This window comes from Elephantulus edwardii, unplaced genomic scaffold (genome assembly GCF_000299155.1).
Source record: "Elephantulus edwardii isolate Elephantulus edwardi_28Jun2011 unplaced genomic scaffold, EleEdw1.0 scaffold00059, whole genome shotgun sequence".
Classification (NCBI taxonomy): domain Eukaryota; kingdom Metazoa; phylum Chordata; class Mammalia; order Macroscelidea; family Macroscelididae; genus Elephantulus; species Elephantulus edwardii.
Window position 1 is genome coordinate 15094822 of NW_006399809.1, and position 21453 is coordinate 15116274.

A 21453-nucleotide genomic window follows, 5' to 3' on the forward strand; every position below is an offset into this window, starting at 1 on the left:
ATTAATTTTATCAATTATTTCTATATAAAATTTGCATTCAAAGTTCATTTTTTTTCATGTCATTAAATCAGACATTGGGATCTCATAAACGTGCATTTTTAAAGCAACATGACCATCGGTCACATTGGTACTTTCAAGGAACACTCAGAGCACTAATAGCCTGAGAGAGACTGTGTCAGGGCGGACAGAACTCTCAAGTGTTCCTGGACACTCTTATAGACAGTACATATTTTTCTAGTTTAATAAAGATTATAAAACAACTTCTTGAGAAAACTGGCTTTGTTGTTCTTAACTTAAGAAGACAGAAGGGGGGAAAGGATAGGGTGAATAGTAGAGGGAAGGGTTATAAGGGTTGTAATAATTGTTAACTCACAATTGAAACCATTCAGAACTCCATTTACAGAAAACTAATACAAAAGGAATAATTATGCTAGATGGGATTAAACAGGAAGATAGATAACATGAATGAAAGAAAACCTCATACAATTACAGATAATTGGAGGCCACTTAAATATTTCTCTCTCATCACTGACACAAAAAGATAAGATTTTCATTTCCTTATAATGAGTCCATTAATAAGTTTTATTGTAATATTAGAAACATCTTGCTTCTGAGCATATCTCAAAGGACTAATTTTTTTAAAAGGATCAAACAACAAATAGAATGAAATTCCAGGAGAAGAGGGTACCCTCTGATTATTTCTGGCTTAGAATGTTTTATTTCAGACAGATGATTGAATTTCTTATCTGATGAAATTGCCAAGATAAAAAAATCCAAATGCTAAACTCACAATCTGAGCAGCTGTTCAAGCTAACACTATCAAGCAGAAAACCAAATACTGATTGAAGTACATACAGATAAAGAAGTATGCATTCAATTAAAAAAACAAAAGTTCAGGCTCAAGGGAAGTAAAACATACCAGAAGGATACAGAAAAGAGAACGCATTTTATCACTACTAGGCCTTTCCCTCTTCTAGATGTATATACAGATTCCATTAATGTCAATTAGTATTACATGCCTAAAATCAGAGATTGAGGTTGTTAACAGTTAGTTACAGCTTACTGGGCTCCACAATCAACACTCTTGGCACCAGCAGTCAAAAAATAAAAAGACAAATTGCATTAGGTCAATCTGCTGTCAGAGACCTATACAGTAGGACTGAGAAACCATACAAAACTATGAGCTGAAAATTATGTGTATCTCAACTGAACAGTCCAATATAAGAAACATAAGTAATACACAGCTCTGACCACATATGGCTATTGAAAATGTCTGACTATAAAAGAGCAGACTCTAGAGACTTACTATAAAAAGATAATATATTACTATTTTCATATAAATAAATTTTTTAAATTAATTTCACTTGTGTCTTTTTACTTTTAACAGGGACATTAGAAAAAATTTTATGTGGTTCTTATTTGCAGCTTACAATATATTTCTGTTGGACAGCACTGGGCTAGATCCTATAGTAATTCATATATACCAAATATATTGGCAAAATAATGAACATATTATTTTTAACTTTATTTTTTTAACTTTCTACTCATTTGTTTACAAAATTCAAGTACATTGTTTTCAAAAACACATTCTTTCAATTTCCCTCACCCTCCCATCAAATTGTACAACCTCATGATTAATCTCCCCTCTCCCTGCACATCCTTACTCCTCTGCTTTCACCCTCTCCCACCCCTCTTGGATCCTTATACTCATTCTACAATAATGAATTAAAGGAGTGGAAAACACAATGTATTTAATGAGTTAATTAAGGTATCAAAACATATAATCATGTTATACAATATTTATCCTTGTGGGACTGAGTTAGTTCACTCAGCATAATGCTCTCCAGTCCCTCTCAAGATAGGTAATAATTTACAAAATCTTACAGTTCCTGAATGCTGCACAGTATTCCATTGTGTGAATGTACCATAATTTCTCAATCCACTCTTTTTAAGTTGGACATTTGGGCTGTTTCTATGTATCTGTAATGGTTAATAATGCTGCTATGAACACTGGTGTACAAATCTCTATTTGTGCCTCAGTTCTCATTTTCTCAGGGTATATTCCAAGTACTGGAATAGCTGAGTCATATGGAATTTCCATACTCAGCTTTTTGAGGAAGTACCAAGCCGCCTTTCAGAAGGGTTGTACCATTTTACATTCCCACCAACAATGTATAAGTGCCTTTCTCACCGCATTCTCTTCAACATTTGTTACTTGCTTCCCTGTTAAACTTTGCCACTGTTACTGGGATGAAGGCATTTTGAAGATTATACTTGGCCTTGATCTAGATTCAGGAAAATACACATAATTTGGAAAGCTAGGGAAGCTCTGGTGGCATAGTTTACAGGAAGATGCATTGTTAACCTCAAAGACTGAGCCTTTCCAGCAGTTCAAATCCACCACAGGTTCCTGAGTAAATTTACAGCCTTGGAAGCACAACGACTTAGTTCAAATTCAATGGCAATGGATTTTATTTTTTTATCATTCTCTAGTTTTGCTGAAAAATTAGTGAGGTTAGAGCAAGAAAATCCCTTTTTATTCAATCTATTTACTGGATATTTTAGTCCGTTATCTATCTTTTTTCTGCTACTAGGAATAATATAGCTCATATATGGAATGGAAACTCAAGCTCTAAAAGATACAAAAAAAATGAGTTTATATAGAAGATATCATATCAATTTAGAGTGAAAAAGACCAGGAGGCTGTGACACCATTTCATATTTTTTAAGTTATTCTTTTTATGTTCATCAAAGTATTATTATGTTAAAGAAAAAATTATGATTTAAAACAATGTACATTATCTTGACATTTGTATTCTTTTAAATTGGTAGAGATGAGAGAGAGAGAGAGACAGATATATAGTGTTGATATTGTTGTGTACCACTGAGTTGGAACTTACACATAGCTGACCCTCCAATGAGTTTTCAGAGGCCGGTAATCACATGGGAGGAGATTGCCCATCCTACTCCCACAGAGCAGCTGGCGGATCTGAACCACGTGTCTTCAGAATTGCAGTGCAGATTCTTATCACTAGGCCACTAGAGCATCCATAAATATGTATATATGTACATATATATAGTTTTGTACCGTTGAGTTGGATCCAATCCATAGCTGACTTTCCTGCTGGTTTTCAGAGGCAGTTAATTGCTTGGGAGGAGACTGCCCATCCATGGGGGGGGGGGTATTTTTATATAAATAAGGGGTTTTAATATAAATATCTAAAGTAGAATTACAGTGTAAGAATATCGACAAGGCTTTTATTGTACAACATTTTACACTGCTGTTCCACTCTTATTTCATTTTGGTTTGCTTACAATATTTTATACATTATGTTTCATTCATGTACACTGTGTTTCACACATTCCTTCATTCACATTGCATTTTATGCAATCATCCCCATGCACTTCTATAAAATTAATCACTACTGATCTACACCATCACCTCATCTTTTCAGATCCTAATTCCTTTAACTACAAGTTCCACTCACCCAACTCCAATATTTTTACATTTTCCAGGGACATTAATCTTTAAATGCATAGCTACAAACTATGTGTACTCTCTTCCTCACCTGTTAACCTTTTTCAGAAAGAAAATTTGATTTAGTTCTTAAATAGTTGTAAGAAAAACAAGCCCACTGGTATCACCACAGGGCTGATGGCTCCATCTCAGTCTGTCAGTATACTGTTTCCACTAGTCAGTGGCAATGAGAATTTGCCTTGGATAGTTTCATCAGACCATACTCCTTTGTGATATCAGCCAAAATCATGCTCATTTAAAAATCCATGGACCAAAAAGCTCTCAGACGTCTGCGTGACTTAAAATAATTTTTATATATATCAATACCATACAAATAAATAGAGTGGAAGAAAGTCTTAAGTACTGAAAGAGGAACAAATAGCAAACTCCAAACCACAGAATCTCTGTTTAAAATTATGCCTAATACAGCCTCTGTTTTGTAAAATAGAAAAATCAGCCAAGTGCCTTTTTCAACCATTAATGACTATCAGTCATTACATCACACATATGTCATCTGACACAATTAAACTTTTAGATCAGTAAACATTTCCCCACTGTTACAACAGAGAGTTAGTGTTCAAATGAGAGAAGGGGGGGGGGAATATCCTAGCACACATAAAAGCATCAAAACACCGGCCAAACCATTAGACTTAGTCTAATTTCCACTCTCTCAACTTACTCAACCAATCAGTCTTGCTTCAACTAACAAATGTACATGAAAATTTCATAACATGAAAGAGAACTTATTTTCCAATGCTTTTCTGCCAAATGCAATAAGCATTAGCATTCAACAACAAAGAAACTGAACTCCAGTATAAGTTAACAAATAAATGAAGCAGCCTTCCTCTGAAAGTTTCAGATAGAAGATCAGACTGTGAGTAGCTCACCAGAAGAATCTGTTACCTTTCTGATAGGTGTATTCACAGTGAATATTAACTATACTACAGGCTCAAGACTATATGTCCGTACAACATGGACACACACACATTTCACCTATCTCCTTTTCCCACAGCATTACCACAGTTTTACTAAAGTTAACTAGGCTGGCTGTGCCCCACCTGGAAACGATTAAACTTAAAATGCTGAGAGATAATATAAAGCAAAGGCTTTGGAATAGATTGCTTAATATTTGTGTAACACTGAGCAAGTTTCTTAAGGCTTCAGATTCTTGGTCTATAAAATGGCAATGATAAAGTCACATGCACACGATACTGAAGGAGGTTAAATGAAATAAATAAAATTTACAATAAACTGAATAGTTGCACAATAAACATGAATTTTCCTTTTCTTCACTTAATATATCCAGATTATTGAGAAGAGAATACTGTCATTTTTCTAGTGAAAAAAAAAATTTAAAGTTCTAATTGCTGGGGAAAATACAGATCAAAGACTGAAAAACTATAAAAGATTTCTCATCATGATTATTTCAGCTTTGTACCTCTAAAGCCAGAAGCAAAGGCTAAATCTGATTCTAAAATTAAGACCATTCTCTTATTTTGTTTTTTCATCATTTTTGGAGACAAATCATTCACATTCAGGTTGGTAACTGCAAAATTGTCTTTTACTGGAAGTCAGTTCTTTCTGCATACAGAATAAAGGAATGTTTTATGCAGGGTCACAGTGTTAGTCTTTCCCCTTATTCTCAAGCCATATGTTGGCTGATCTCAGTAAGGGATGCTTAGTGGACATCTGCAGTGGAGTACCATGTGGTAGTAGATACTGTTGTTGTTATGTGCTTTGGAGTCAGAGCTGACTCACAGGTAGGTGTTTGTAGCTATCAAGCTTCAATGAAGCTGTGAACTGTCAATCTTTCTTCTGCAGAGCTGCACTAAACAGCAATGAGTCATAACCAACTCAAAACTGACCTCCCAACAAGGTGTTGGAGGCAGTAAATTGCACAGAAGAAGATTGCTCATCTTTCTCCAATGGAGCAGGGAGTGAATTTGAGTCATATACCTTTGAGTTGACAACACAGCTCCTTACCACATGGCCACCTGAGGTCAGATATTATATAGGTAAACATTAATTCGGGGGGTATACAGGATTGGGCAGGCTCCTGTCTGTTGTGTTAAAACTGTAATTTGGAGCCAAGTTGATGGCACCTAACAAAATCTAGGGAGCTCTGGTGGCTTAGTGGTATGTAGTCAAACTGCCAACTCAAAGGAACACAGTTCAAATCCAACAGCTAATCTGTGAGAGAAAAATAGGCAATTTCCTCCCTGTAATTTGTTGCCTCTGAAAACGCCCTGGAGGGTCAGCTATGAGTCAGTTCCAACTCCAGGGTATATAATAGCAAAAACAAGAACCAAAGATACAAAGTATAGGACATGACCCGAAGTTGTAAATAATAAAAAATAATTTGGTTGATCCTGTAGAGATTGCTGGTGCATCTTGAAGTCAGCAACCTGGTAATCTTTTCTTGGATTGTAGATCTTTTGCTAGTTAACAATGATGGTTCCCCCCAGAAATAAGCCTTCAGCAATCCAGAAGTGCTCTCACTGATGCCTTCACATCCTGTCTTTCTGATCTTTTAAGAATCATCCATGTATTACTGGGATAGTAAGAATAATGTTGTTCTATATTTGAACTCTGAGTCTCCATGGAAATAAATTATTCTATAACATTGAGTTTGGCTATATCTGTTATCAATTCTGTATTGGTGAAATACATGTACATTTTAAAAAGAACTAACTGATATCCTAACAGGGCTAATATCAAGTAAATAATTTGCAGGACTCAATGCAAAATGGAAATATGGCATCTGTTTAAAAATAGCAAGATTTTAAAAATGGCTGCATGGAGCATGAAAGCCAGTCAAGGCACAGAGCAGATGTACAGGTCACATCTGGCCAGGGAGCCAGCCTGGTCAGGGAAAAGGTGAGAACATACACAGAGGCTGGGTTCAGTTCCACCCCTCAAACAAAGAGTCATAACTAAGCACAAAGGGAGTCCTGAGAGAGCTTTGGTAGCCTCTAGGTAACACAGCAGCTATCCATTTATGGACAACTCTTTACAAAGAAAATTAATTTTAAGATTATCTTCAGTTAGTAGATCACAATTGATTGTGAGGATGTGAAAGAAGAGTTAATGACAACAGAAATTCAGACATCAAAGTCAAAAGTAGAGGAGAAAAAAATTCTAATAGCATAGAAAATCTAAGCTCAAGGGTTAGGAAAGTCTCAGTTTTTAAAATTTTTAAAATTTCCATTGTAAAACATATTATTTACTATACATTTTAAAAAGCAGGGACAATTATAAAAATATCTACACTTCTCCACTTCTCTGAAAAAGAGGCAAAGTCCATTTCCCTACCCCTACAATCTAGGTTGACCAAAGTCAATGAGCTATTAGGAAAACAACACAAGTAGAAACTGGTAAAGGTTTTATACACTGGTACCCATAACTATGGAAAGAGGAATGCCATCCACTTGCGTAATAGCTTGCCTCCAGAAACCCTATGAACCTGGAGAGAGGATGAAAGGGACCCAAGCATTGAGGACTCTCCTTCACAGGGTCGCTATGAGTCGCCTGCGACTTGACAGCACTTAACAACAACAACAACAACAACCCTTAACTATAAGGAGAACAAACCCAGGCTAGCTCACTGGACCAAGAGGGACTTGTAGCGCAATTATACACAGCTAATTGTGAGCAAACTGCCAGAAATGTGACTCATCATAGGCCATCCAGTCCCCAGCTGAGCCATCATGTGACTACAAACATGTGAGTTAAGTCAGGTCAAAATCAGTCCAGTACAACCAAGAGCTGCTCACCTGATCCAGAGATTAAAAAGCAACAATAAATGGTTATTGTCTGAAGTTCCCAAGCTCTAAGCTAGTTTACTATGCAGTGAAACTGTTAAATGTTGCAGGTAGCATTTTCCTTCAATAAGGAAGAATGGATTATGTAATAAGAAGAGACTTGGACAAATAGCTCACCATTTTTGGCAGGAGACTAGGTTCTCACTAAACTTCTTAATAAATACCAGGTGGGTTTTTTAAAGTATCTATAAAGAATGATAGTATTAAAATGTTAAAATAAATTATGCCTTGATTTTCATTTATTCTTGGCATAATGATTTTATTTTTAAGGGAGAAAAATTGAAAGGAAAGAGATACTTGTATTTTATTATATAAATATTAACCAAACCTTTTATGTCTGAAAACTACTATATATAAAAATAAAAGCCAAAGGACAAATTGATGGAACATTTTTCTTACATAATGACTGATTACATTGCTAATTGTATAAAGCATCTTTACACATAAAAAGTATGGTAAGGGATTATCATTCCTACTATACATAAAATAATAGGGAAAAGCTGAAGAACTTGGTAAAATGTTGAACAAAGGGCATACATAAGAAACTTGCAAAAAGGAGAGAAAATAGATAATATGTGGAAAACACCTCTGGGAAGCAAAGAAATAGAATAAAAGAAAAGGTGCACTATCTCCTCAGCTTAACACTGTAAAAAGATGAGGAATAACACTTAGAAAAACACTTTTTATATGTTGTTGTTGTGTACCATTGAGTCAGATCCAACCCATAGCTGACCCTCCAGCAGGTTTTCAGAGGCATTAAACACACAAGGGGAAATTACCTATTCTTCTCCTGCAGAGCAGCTGGTGGATTTGAGCCCTGTGCCTTCAGGATTGCAATGTAGGATCTAACCATTAGCCCACCAGAGCGCCCTAGGTTTTTTATACTACTGGTAGCAATACAGTTTGGCACCACATTGAGAGAAAGAGAGGAGAGAGAGAGAGAGGCAAGAAGGGAGAGAGAAGAGGGAAAAGGGGAGAGGAGAGAGAGAGAGAGAGAGTGTGTGTGTGTGTGTGTGTGTGTGTGTGTGTGTGTGTGTGTGTGTGTGTGTTGACTACCCCTACCTCTAAGGATACTCTAGCTACACTTTTTTCACAACTTTGTCTCTTTTTGCAGCCAATGATGTACTCCATACTTTTAGCTAATACCATAATTCACAAATATTATTTATCTTTGGTCTTCCTTATTCACTGTACAATGTTCAGGCAGATAGGAAGCAAGTGAACATAACATGGCTTGGATCACATGAAGGCAATGCCTATGCCTTGGTCTTTAATCTGACATCCTTGTTCTTTAGCATTTTAAAGAGGTGTAATATGGTGCAATATGGCTCTTGATTTCTTCACTGCTCCTATCATTGGTATTGATTGTGGATCCAAGTAAAAGGAAATCTTCGACAACATCATTCTTTTCTCCTCAATCTATCATGATATTGTCTATTGGTCCAATGGTGAGGATTTGAGTTCCTTGATATTAAGATATAATCCATACTAATGGCTGTAGTCTTCACTCTTCTTCAGTAAGAGCTGCAAGACTCATTCACTTTGTGCAAGTAAGATTGTATATGAATGTTGTTGTTGTTGTTGTTGTTGTTGATTGCTGCGGAGTCGACCACGACTCATAGCAACCCTAACAACAAAAGACCTGAAGCCTTTCTGTAACTATTGTCATTTATCAAAGTTCATAGAGTATCCAGAGGCATGTTGTTTAGGAAGCGAATGCCACTACTGCTTCTAAACCTGTCAAACTGGGAGCTTCACCAAATACTGTCCACCATGGATAACCACTACGGCATTTGACACGACCATAGCATAAAGTTCAGCATCACAGCAACCCCAGATTATCTCAGTACAACAAATTAACAGAAGAGTGCTGTACCACTTAGAAAAATGTTCCTCCAAAATATAATAACAACCAACTAAATACAAAGACCTTTCACAAGGTCTTGTTGACTTTAAACAAGAGGCATAAAAATCCCCCAATATAATATGATGGTGGTGGTGGTGGTGGTGGTGGTGGTGGTGGTGGTGGTGGTTTTATGAACTGTCGAGTCACCTGCAACCAACAGTGACCCTAGGTACAGTTGCTCTGAACCCTTCTCAGTCCTAACCCAGCCTCACACATTCCAACACACCAACCCCCATTGTCCCAGTTATTGTATCAATTAATCTCATCCGGGATCTTCCTCTTCCATGCTGTCCGTCAACCCTTCTGAGCATGATGACCTTCTCCAAGGACCAGTCTCTCCTGGCCCAAAGTATGTGAGATGGAGCTTAAAAATCCTAGCCTCCAAGGAGAGATTTGGTTTCACCCTCTCCAACACAGAACTATTTGTTTTCTTGGCAGTCCATGGTATGTTCAAGACTCTTCTCCAGCACCACAACTCGAAGGCATAGATTCTTTTTCTGCCATCTTTAGTCACTGTTCAGCTCTCTGATGTATAGCAAATAATGACAACCATGGCCTGGATTAGGTGCAAATTAGTCTCTAGATAGACAACATTGCTTTTCAGCACTCTGGAGAGGTCCCTGGCAGCAGATTTTCCAAACGCAATTTGTCTTTTGATTTCCTGAGTGCTGGTGTGAAGAATGATGGTTGTGGAGCTGAGCAAGTTGTAATTGCTAGCAACCTCAAACTCTTTCCATCTATCACGGTGCTGCCAATTGGCCCAGTGGTGAGAATCTTTGTTTCTTGATGCTGAGAACTGCTGTTGTTTTGTGCCGTCGAATCACCTGCAACTCATAGTGACCCTATGTACAACAGCCCTAAATCCTGCCCTATCCCCTGCCAATCTTATTGTCTCTGACACACCTATCCCTACTTCCACAGTGACTGAATCAATCTACCTCATCAAGAGTCTTCCTCTCCTGCATTGTCCCTCCACCCTCCCAAGCATGATGTCCCTCTCCAAGGACTGATCTCGCCTTGCAACATGTCCAAAGTATGTCACATGAAGAATCCTTGCCTCCAACAAGTAGCGTGGCTTCATCCTCTCCAGGACAAGCCTGTTTGTTCTACTAGCAGTCTATGGTATATTCAATACTCTTCTCCAGCATCACAGCTCAAAGACATCAATTCTCCTTCTATCTTCCTTAATCATTGTCCAACTCTCTGATTCATAACAAGTGATAGCAAAGACCATGGCCTGTATCAGGCACACCTTAGTCTCCAAAGAGATACCATTGCTCTTCAGTACTTTGGAGAGGTCCCTAACAGCAGACTTTCCCATGGCAATACGTCTTCTAATTTCCTGGCTGCTGGTGCCAAGAGTGTTGACTGTGGAGCCAAGCAAACTCAAACTGTGAACAATCTCAATCTCTTCACCATCCATCCTGATGCTGCCAATTGGTCCAGTGGTGAGAATCTTTGTCTTCTTGACATTGAGCCTCAATCCATATTGGAGGTTGCAGTCCTTGACCCTCTGCAGCAAGCGCTTCAGGTCCTCCTCAGTGTCAGCAAGGAGGGTTGTGTCATCTGCATAACACAGATTATTGATAGATCTTCCACCAATCTTGACCCCACATTTCTCCTCATAGAGCCCAGCCTCCCGGATGATCTGTTCTGCATACAGGTTGAAAAGGTATGGAGATAGGACACATGCCTGGCGTACACCCTTCCCAATTTTGAACCATGCAGTATTTCCTTGCTCTGTTCTGATAACTGCTTCTTGGTCCAAGTATAGGTTTTGCATTAGAACAATCAAGTGTTCTGGGATTCCCATTATTCTCAGAGTCAGCCACAGTTTGTTATGATCCATACAGTCAAATGCCTTTGCATAGCCAGTGAAACACAGATTGGTATTCCCTGCTTTGAGCTAAGATCCATCTAACATTAGCTACAATATCCCTAGTACCACAACCCCTACTAAACCCAGCCTGGACTTCTGGCAGTTCTCTGCTGATGCGCTATTCCAGTCATTTTTGGAAAATCTTCAGTAGAATCTTGCTTGCATGTGAAATTAATGATATCGTTCTGTAGTTTCTACACTCTGTTGGGCCACCCTTCTTAGGGATGGGAACAAATACAGATCTCTTCCAGTCAGTTGGCCAAGTGGTTGTTCTCCAGATTTCTTGGCACAACTTGGTGAGCACGTCCAGGGCAGCATCTGTTAGCTGAAATATGTCAATTGATAGACTGTTCAACAATTTTCACACTCTGTTGGATCTCCTTTCTTTAGAATGGGAACATATACAGACCACTTTCAATCAGTTGTCCTCGAAATTTCTTTTCACAACTTGGTGAGCACATCCAGGGCAGCATCTCTTTGTTGAAATATGTCAATTGGTATGACATCAATTTCTGGGGCCTTGTTTATTGACAATTCTTTCAGAGTAGCTTGAACTTATTCCTTCATCACCACAGGCTTTTGCTCATACGTAGTTTTCATGAAATTTTGTGTCCACCAATTCCTTTTCATACAATGACTCTGTATACTCTTTTCATCTTCTTTTAATGCTTCCTGGATCATTTAATATTTGCCCAAAGCATCCTTAAGTATTTCAACTCGAGGTTTGAATTTGTTCTTCAGTTCCTTCAGCTTAAAAAATTCTGAGCAAGTATGGCCCTTTTGATTTTCTGACTCCAGCTCCTTGCATATTTCATTGTAATACTTTACTTTGTCTTCCTGTACTGCCTTCTGGAATCTTCTGTTCAACTCCTTAATATCTTGATTTCTTCCCTTTGCTTTGGCTTCTCAGTGCTCCAGAGTCATATTTAGAGTTTCTTCTGACATTCACCTTGGTCTTTTCTTCCTCCTCTGTCTTTGTAATGACCTTTTGCATTCTTTCTGTATGATATTCTTGTTATCTTTCCACAACTGATCTGGTCTTCACTCATTAATGTACAAGGCTTCAAACCTGTTCCTGAGATGGTTTTGAAATTCAGGTAGGACAGACCGAAGGTCTAATTTTGGTTCCTATGGACTTGACTTTATTTTCCTCAGCTGATATTGAGCTTCTCCAGTGATTCTTTCCACAGATGTAATCATTCTGATTCCTACGCATACCATCAACTGAAATCCATGTTTATTGCCTGCATTCATGTTTCTTATAAACTGTATTTGAAATGAATAAATAGGGGATTTTGCAAAATTCTATCATTCTATCTCTGGCTTCATTTCTGTCACCAAGTTCATGCTTTCCAACTGTCGATCCTTCTTCTCCATTCCCAACTTTTGCATTCCAGTCACCCATAAAATCTTGGAGGTTATATGCATACAAAATTTTTTTTTGTTTGCTTGCTTGTTTGGTTTTTTTTCTTGGCTCATATACAATCATTTATATACATATTGTTTTGTACATGTACTTTGTGTTTGATATAATTATTCATGCATATTATATTTTACAATTAATTACCATTGCTCTATACCTACTATCACCCTGTCTTTTCAAATCCCCACTGAAACATTCTCATTACTTCACTCCCCACTTGACCTACAACCTCTGTTATCCCAATGATTTTTTTCCCACCTCTCCTTTTTCCCCTTATCTCTTTCCCCCTTTAAACATTTATATATGTCTTGCTCAGCTAGCTTCTTATTTTCACAATCATGGCCTTATGCAACATTTTTCCTTATGTACCTGAGATATTTCACTGAAGATAATGCTTTATAGTCTCTCCCATGTTACATAGTATTTTACAATATTGTTGTTCCTTAGTGCTGCATAGTATTCCATTGCCTGAATGTACCACAATTTCTCTGTCCATTTATTTTGGAAAAGAAAGAGACCCATAATAAGCAAAGCTCTTCTGAAAAACAAAAATGAAGCTGAATGCATCTTATTTCCTGTCTAGTCACCAAAACAGCATGGCATAGGTACAGTGACAGACATATAGATCAATGGAATAGAAGCAAGAATACAGAAATCAACCTATCTACTTACTAAAATCAACTTATATTTGACAAGGTAATAAGACCCACTTAATGGGGGAACAACAGCATTTTCAACAAACGGTGCTGGCAAAATTGGATATATGCCTACCTCATCTCACACCACACACAAAATTTAACTCAAAGTGGATCAGAGACCTAGGGATAAAACTCAAAAGTATAAGGATCATAAGAGACAAACTGGAAATAAATTTAGAAGTTCTGGTATATGGCATAAATAGGTTCATAAATATAGCAAAAAATGCACAACCTGGAGAAGATAAAATTGATGAATGGGACCTTCTTAAAACAGAATCCCTATGTGCATCAAAAACTTTCTCCCCTCTGGTAAAAAGAGAGTCCACAGATTTGGGGAAAAACATTTGGCAACAACATTTCAGATAAGGGTCTCATAACGAAAGTTTACAGAAAACTGCAGGGTGTCCACAAAAAAAAGACTGATAGCTCAATCATAAAATGAGCAAAAGACATGAAAAGACTCTTCACAAAGGAGGGCATTCAGAGGGCCAAGAAGCACATGAGGAAATCTTCAAAATCACTAGCAGTCCGAGAGATACAAATCAAAACAATACTGAGATACTACTCACTCTAGCAGCAATTGTTGTCGTTGTTATGTGCCATCCAGTTGCCTATGAAATATAGTGACCCTATATACAAAAGCTCTAAACCTTGCTCTATCCTGAGGCAGTCTCACTGTCACTAACACATCTGCCCTCATTACCCAAGCTGGTATGTCAGTCTATCTCTTCCAGGGTCTTGCTCTGTTCTAACGAATGCTTACTCGTCCGAGTATAAGTTTCTCATGAGCACAATCAAGTGTTCTGGGACCCCCATTATTCTCAAGGTTAGTCACAATTTGTTGTGATCTACACAGTCAAAAACCTTTGCATAGTAAATGAAACAGATATACACTCCTCTTGTACACTTTACTTTTGGTCTGACATTGGTGAGAATGTCTCTAGTGCCACACCCTCTTCTAAATTCAGCAGCAATAGTACAGTTTAACAAAACAGTAAACAGTGAGTGTTAGAGAGGATGTAGAAACACTGGAACTCTTACGCACTGCTAGTGGGATTGCAAAATGGTACAACCACTATGAAAGGTAGTTTGGTGTTTCCACAAAAAGAAATTCCATGTGACCCAGCTATTCCACTTCTAGGAATATATCTCAAGGAAATCAGAAGTGAGACACTAATGGACATTTGTGCATCTGAGATCATAGCAGCATTATTCACAAAGGCAAGAAAATGGAAACTGCCCAAATGCCTACTGACAAAAGAATGGATTTTAACATTTTTGAGCATTTTTTTCTGTAAGAACAGTATACAGTTGAGACAATCAGGAATTTTGGGAAGATAACCATTTGAGCTCATGGTCCTGATATATGTTCCATTTTGGCACATTCTCTAGAGCAAAAAAAGATACCCAAAGTATATACTAGAAGACTTTGAGAGTTGCACCCCAAGAAAACCTGGTTCTTAGTTAAGCCCTTGATTTGGGAGGGAGATGACATATTATGACCTCTTTTGACTGATCAATTAATAGAATCTCTTCAGAAATTACACAATTTGTTAATCAAATATAGGTGATTAATATTCCCCAAAATTGTAGTAAACATCAGCTGATAATTTCTTTAGTACCACCATTCTTAATAGTTTGTGAGTTTACAGCATTTGGTCTCACAACAATATAGAAACCATTGCTAATACTGTTGTTTAGGTGAAGATTCTAAGTCTTAGAGAGGGTTTGTTTTCTGTTTGCAGAAGTAGTTTGCTTAAGACCACACAGCTAAAAAGTGGCAAACCAAGACTGGAACACAGGTAGTCTGGCTCTAGAGAAAGTAATTAATCATTACACTATTGTGTTTCCTTGTGGTATCTTGGCCTATGCTTTTCATTTCTAAGTAATAGCTAATTTCTTTGACAAACCCATCATTTCTAATTTACTGGCTGCTGCTTCAGTAATTGAACTGGCTTTCTGAAAGCTACAATGGCAGCTAAGGAAATCATAATAAAGGTCTAAAATAAGATAAATGGAGAAAGTGACTTATTATCTTTTCTTATTTATCTGGTTATTACATTGTTAATCATTACACCATTAAAATGTCAGATATGCCTCCTCAAACTGCAGAGCATTCATTAGCATTTATTTAAAAAAGTAAAAGTAAGCAATGTTGGATCTCTTACTGCAATCTCAGAAACAATAGCTTTTTCTTATAGGTTCTCATTGTGTCAAAATCAAAAGTATCTAAACCTCACATTAATCTGGAATCAAAATACTTCACCAACTTGCTATATAAGTAAGCGGCAGCCTGAATTTACTATTTTAACACAAAAGATCCCATTCTCTCTTCACTGGCATTGGTCATCTCTATATCCGACCTTCTGGTATATACGTATTAATAGCCACCACTATCAACTGGAGCTCGGGTGGCTTAGTGGTAAGGAAGAGCACTACCAATGCAAAAGAATGTGGTTCAAATCTATCAACCACTCCACAGGAGAAAGACAGACATTCTCCTCCTGTATGATTTACTGCCTCTGAAGATCCTCTGGAAGGTCCGCTGAGGCTTATTTCTGATCCTACTGTACACAACACATAGTACTGACTGCAGAGCACCTACGTTGAATTTCCAGCACCTGCAAACATACTGCCATGTAGCTCCCTTACATAAATGATTTTACCATCCCAACTATCTCACATTACAGTCAACCAAGAAATGCTTAATCACTCCTAAACGAAGGGCCATGGCCTTCACTTTCAATTTGTTAAAAGAACTTTCCTGGAATTCATGGCAGTTCTTGAAACATCTAGCACTCATGAGACTCCCATATTCCCTCCAGTCCTACATTTCTATCTCTAGCTTAGCAGTTCAAAGAGTATGTGTTATGAAAGACATTTTGGTTTCCAAGAGTAAGAGCTCAAAATTTCCATAAGAAAGAAAAGAGGAAAATTTTTAAACTGTTCATGATTATGGACATGTATTAATATCAACAAGCCCAATTCATTCTCATTCTCCTAAGGCTAAGACAGATCCAGTCCCAACAATTTCCTATTATGCACAGATATTTCAAGAAATTCTTGTTCTGCGTTTACTTTAGCAGACACACATACACACACACACACACAGAGAGAGAGAGAGAGAGAGAACTGAAAAGTTGTTTTAGCTATGAAACATAAAACATTTCTGGCTATGATTGGTTTCCTGAGTCCTCCAACTACATTATTTAGAAAAAGAGAAGAAAGTTTCCATTTCATAGTTGTTTTTCAGCATTTTAGAATAAATCACCCAATGATTCATTATGAACACATACTGAAAGAATTCTGTGGTGCTTTGTTCGGTGTAGTGTCACTCTTATCAAAGACCCAGATTTAAGAAATTAGCGTAGGTAGTATACACAGTATTCAGTCATAGAACAAACATTTATTAAGCAACCAGCATGTACCAAGAATATATAAAGCACAAAGACCATAGTAGTAAATCAGACCAGAAAAGCCCCTACCTTGAGAGTATTTACCCTCTAGTTTTAAGAGGAAGCTTAAGTCTGTTTCTATTCTTACTTAAGTAAATTTCATTTAAAGAAAAGTGGTGGAAATACAGAATATTCTAGATGTGTAGTGATAAGCAGAAAATAATAAAAATCTTTGGTTGCACACAGCTCAGCATGTTTCTCTCACTAGTAGAACTAAAATGGCACTAAGTGCCCAAGGACTGAGAAAAAAAAGACAACAAGAAAGTATCAGATCTAATTTTAAACTGGAACAGAAGGAAAATTCTTCAAAATTCTACAAATAGGCATGCAATGAAATAATGTCATGGAAAATAAGATGGGCTGATTATTTATTCTAATACAGGTCATTATTTCATAGGTTGACTGATCCAACAAGTATTGTGCTCCCTCCCCAGAGATAGTATGACCAATTCATAGCTGATCTTCTAGAGGGTTTTCAGAGGCTGTAAGTCACACAGGAGGAGATTGCCCATCTTTCTCCCATGGAGCTATTGATGGCTTCGAACTTCCAGAGAGGTGCTTCACTTGGGTTAGCAGTACAGCTCCCTGCAGACTACACTAATACCACTAGAGCCAATCAGTGAGGAAACCTAGTAAATAAAGAATACTTTCTAGGGCAATTAGGTTGATATGCAATGTTGTTGGTACTGTAGTTTGCCAGAGTCAGAAGTGACTCATAGTTAACTCTCTAGTGGAGTTTCAGACAGTTAATCTCATGGGAGAAGACAGCCATCTTTCTCGCGTGGAGCAACTGGTGGATTTGAACCACGTGCCTTAGGGTTGGCAACACAGCTCCTTACTACTAGGCCACCAGAGCAATTTTAAAAGAGAAAGCAAACAGGAAAAAAACCAAAACCCCAACCAAAAATTTTCTAAACCAAACCCCTAAATCATTTTTATTGTATATAAAACAAAGAAAGTGGTGTTATATAGAAAATTCCAAAAGTAATAAATCATTAATTAAATTCCCTATTGCCATTTTGTCTATACAAAAATGTACAGAGTCATCAAAGGTAGGGTTCATTAACCTCCAACGACATCAAGCACAAAGGTATGACAGGGAAAGGAGGTGAAAACAGATTAAAACATACTATATATTAAAGACAAAGGACTGTAAAATAGAAAGGGAATCAGTGCTTTCTAACCTAATAATCATATACTCACTGATAGAGAAAGTACGATTTACTAAACAATTCTATACAAATTACACTCTTACTAACAAGCTTGCATGCACTTGCGCTCTCTCTCTCTCCCTCCCTCCCTCTCCCTCTATCCTTCCCCTCTCCCCCTTCCCCTCTCTCTCTCTCCTCCCTATTCCCCTCTCCCCTCTTCTCTCCTCTCTCCCCTCTATCCTCTCTCCTCTCTCTCTTTCCCCTCTCCCCTTTCCCCCATCTCTTTCTCTCTCTTCAATTTAGGAAACAACTTTGTGTTTCCATGGTTGTAAATTGCCTAGAAGGAGACTTTCTCTTGTGGAGTTGCTGGTGGATTCAAATAGCCACCAAGGTGGAGCCATTGAGTGAGCAATGCAACTCCCTACTGACTGTGCCACCAGAACCCCCTTCACAGCAATAAGGTGAAAATAAGTTTCATTTTACAAAAAGAAATTCAAGTTCTGAGAGTGTAAGGGGCTTGGCAAACAGCACACAGCTGATAAGCAATGGAGTCGAATATCTGAACTCCAAACCCCAAAGTGCACCACTTTCCAGTGCACCACTGCTGCTACAGACCGCCTCTCCAACTGTCAATAAGGATGGAGAGCCTTAGAAGCACATGTATTACTGATGTACACATACGAAACTACTTTTTCTCCTCTATGAAACTAACTCTGAAAGGAAAAAGAAATCTAATTTCTCTTTTCAAAATCAACAGGACGTCGCTGGAGAGGGCAGTAGCAAAGAGAGGAAGGTCATTCCAGGGCAAGAAAGAGACTCTTTTTTTTTTTTTTTACCTTGACTGTGGAGAGGAGTTATATCACATGTGTAATAAAAGGGAACACAGAACTTTAAATACATATACACATACAAATAAAACAGGAAATCCGAACAAAATCTATAAATTATACCAATGTCAGCCTCCTGGTAATTGATGTAAAATGCATGTTTTTCGAGAAAATGGGTAAAGGATACACAGAATATTTCTGTATTATTAATTTTAACTACATACATACGTGCAATTATCTCCATAATAAATAATCCTATTTTAAAAAAATAAACAGAATATTCACAGCAAATATTAAACCAAATCTCACCTGCCACTGAGTTGATGCTGACTCATGACAACTCTCTATCAAATTTCTGAGGCTGTAAATCAAAATGGAAGCTGACTTCTCATCTTTGTCCCTCTGGGCAGCTAACAGATTTGAACTGCTGTCCTTTTGATTTTCAGCCCATGTAACCCACCTTGCCACAAAGAGTCCTTCTATTCATATCACCAATGTTAATATTACAACAGGGTCTACCTATTGTTGTAGATATCATAAAGTTGACTCCAACTCTTGGTAACCTTGTGTACTACAGAATGGAACTTGCGGACACATACCTCTCTCCCAACTGTCATGGAGTTGGGTCTGACTCATACCTAACCTTTCAGGTTTCCAAGGCTATAAATCACCTAGGAGGCGACTGTGCATCTTTTACCTGAGATACAGCTGGAAAATTCAAACCACCAGAGATGCAAGGTCGTTAGATTAGCAGGGTAGCTCTCTATACACTAGACAATTAGAGCTTCCTATTATGCAGATGCTGCTGTTGTTGGTATGTACCATCAAGTCAGAACTGACTCATAGGTAACCCTTCAGTGAGTTTTCAGAGGCAGTAAATCACACAGGATACTGTCCACCTTTCTCCTGCAGAGCAGCTGCAGGGTTCAAACCACTTACCTTTCAGTTGGCAGCACAATCTTTTACCCACAGGACCAAATTCCCTTTAATCATAATAGTTTTGGGGTTTTTTTTTTTAAATTTTTTTTGTTTTGTGTGTGTGTGGCTGTACCATCAAATCATATCTGACTGGTAAATGAGGAGATTGTCCCTCCTTCTCCAGCAGAGCATCTGGTGGATTCAAACCACGTACCTCTGGAATCAGTGCAGCTTCTTGCCAAAAGGCCAACAGAGCTCACCCATAATAGTAATTCTTTATCAAGCACTTACTACAGGTCTGGCACATAGTGCTAGTTACTTTAGAAAGTACAATGAAGAAAAAACTGTGGATTCTCATGTAATTCACATATCACTGAAAAGTAGAAGAGCTTGCTTTTTGAACCTACATTTTTCTAATGCTAGAGTTTGTAAACTTTGCTGTTTTGTAGTTCAAAAGAAAGAAATATTCTGATAGATGGCACTAGAGTGAGAGGAAAAAATCACACCTAGTAGTAGGAAAATCATTGAAATTTTGCTGACCTGCTTGTAAGTTCCATCTAACAAGGTGTCCAAGTGTTGAAGCGGGGCAGGTGTTTTATCTTTGAACCTTGTTAACAGTCGTCTTTGAATGGCCCGAAACTGTACAGCTCTTTCAGATAACAGTTCTTCTAATTTTTCACCATTCATCCGCAGCTAAAAAGAAAATTTCTTATATTCAGATTAAATGCTCACAATAAAGATACAGTCAAGGACAATGAAAGTCGATAAAAGAGTAATGAGTGAAATAATATTGTATAATGAATATTGTGGTTCTGGTGCATACATTCTAATATAATATAGTGGAGTAGATCAAACAGGAATGTAATAAAAATGACTGCAAGACTGAGAAAAAACTAGATTACTTTATAAGCATGTTTATAACAATTAAGCATCTGGAGGGGGGAAAAAAGGAAAAATTCTCCTTTATTCTTTACAGCAAGTATTAATTGCAGAGGGATCAAAAGCTTAAACACAATCCAAGTACTAGGGAAAAATAGAATGCTTCAAAATAATGTGAAATGGCAAAGACTTTCCTAAGTAAGAGTGAAAAGCTAAAACCTGATAAATTATTAATTTAAAAAAATTGATTCTGCATGGAAAAAAATAAGAAAAGTGTTAGGAAAAAATAACAAAGGAGAGGAAGAGGAAAATAGATGATAGATAAATAGATAGATAGCTGGATAGATAGATAGATAGATAGATAGATAGATAGATAGATAGATAGATATAGATAGATAGATAGATACCAATAGATATATATCAGAAGTGGCATCTACTTCCTAAATAACAGGCTTCCAGAAACCCTATGAACTTCAATAAATGTTGATAGTTGTGTCAATTTCTTTAATTTGTGATTATTTTTGTAGTTGCTAAATTTTTAAAGTCTTTCTCATTCTGAATGAAATATATTTACTTTTGTACTTATTTTTTTTAAAAGGCTTTGCTATTAATGTCCAGAACTCACCTACAAACCAATAAGAAAAGGATCACAACCAAACAACTTAACATGAAAAAGAACAACAATCCAACAGAAAAATGGGCAAAATTTACCAAAAAGTTAATACAAATAGCTATTGGATCTAGTAATGCCACATGTAGGATCTTATATATATATTTTAAAAAATTGCAGAAAAACAATGCACATACAAGAGCAGTCATTAGAGAATTATTTATTCTATGACTATAGTAAAATATTATTAACAATTAAAATATTTATCAGTAAGAGAACTTTAAATACATATACACATACAAATAAAACAGGAAATCCGAACAAAATCTATAAATTATACCAATGTCAGCCTCCTGGTAATTGATGTAA

At 37.2% G+C, this 21453-nt stretch overlaps 1 protein-coding gene across 4 annotated transcripts in view; it reads right to left on the reverse strand.

The window, feature by feature from the left end:
• The window catches only part of BBS9 (Bardet-Biedl syndrome 9), a 677588-nt gene that overhangs the window by 325960 nt on the left and 330175 nt on the right, over positions 1 to 21453 (reverse strand). For all 4 annotated transcript variants that reach the window (XM_006887603.1, XM_006887602.1, XM_006887601.1 and 1 more), the window contains one exon: positions 20136 to 20288. In XM_006887603.1, coding sequence (XP_006887665.1) covers positions 20136 to 20288 — 153 coding nt within the window. The remainder of the gene's footprint in view (positions 1 to 20135; positions 20289 to 21453) is intronic.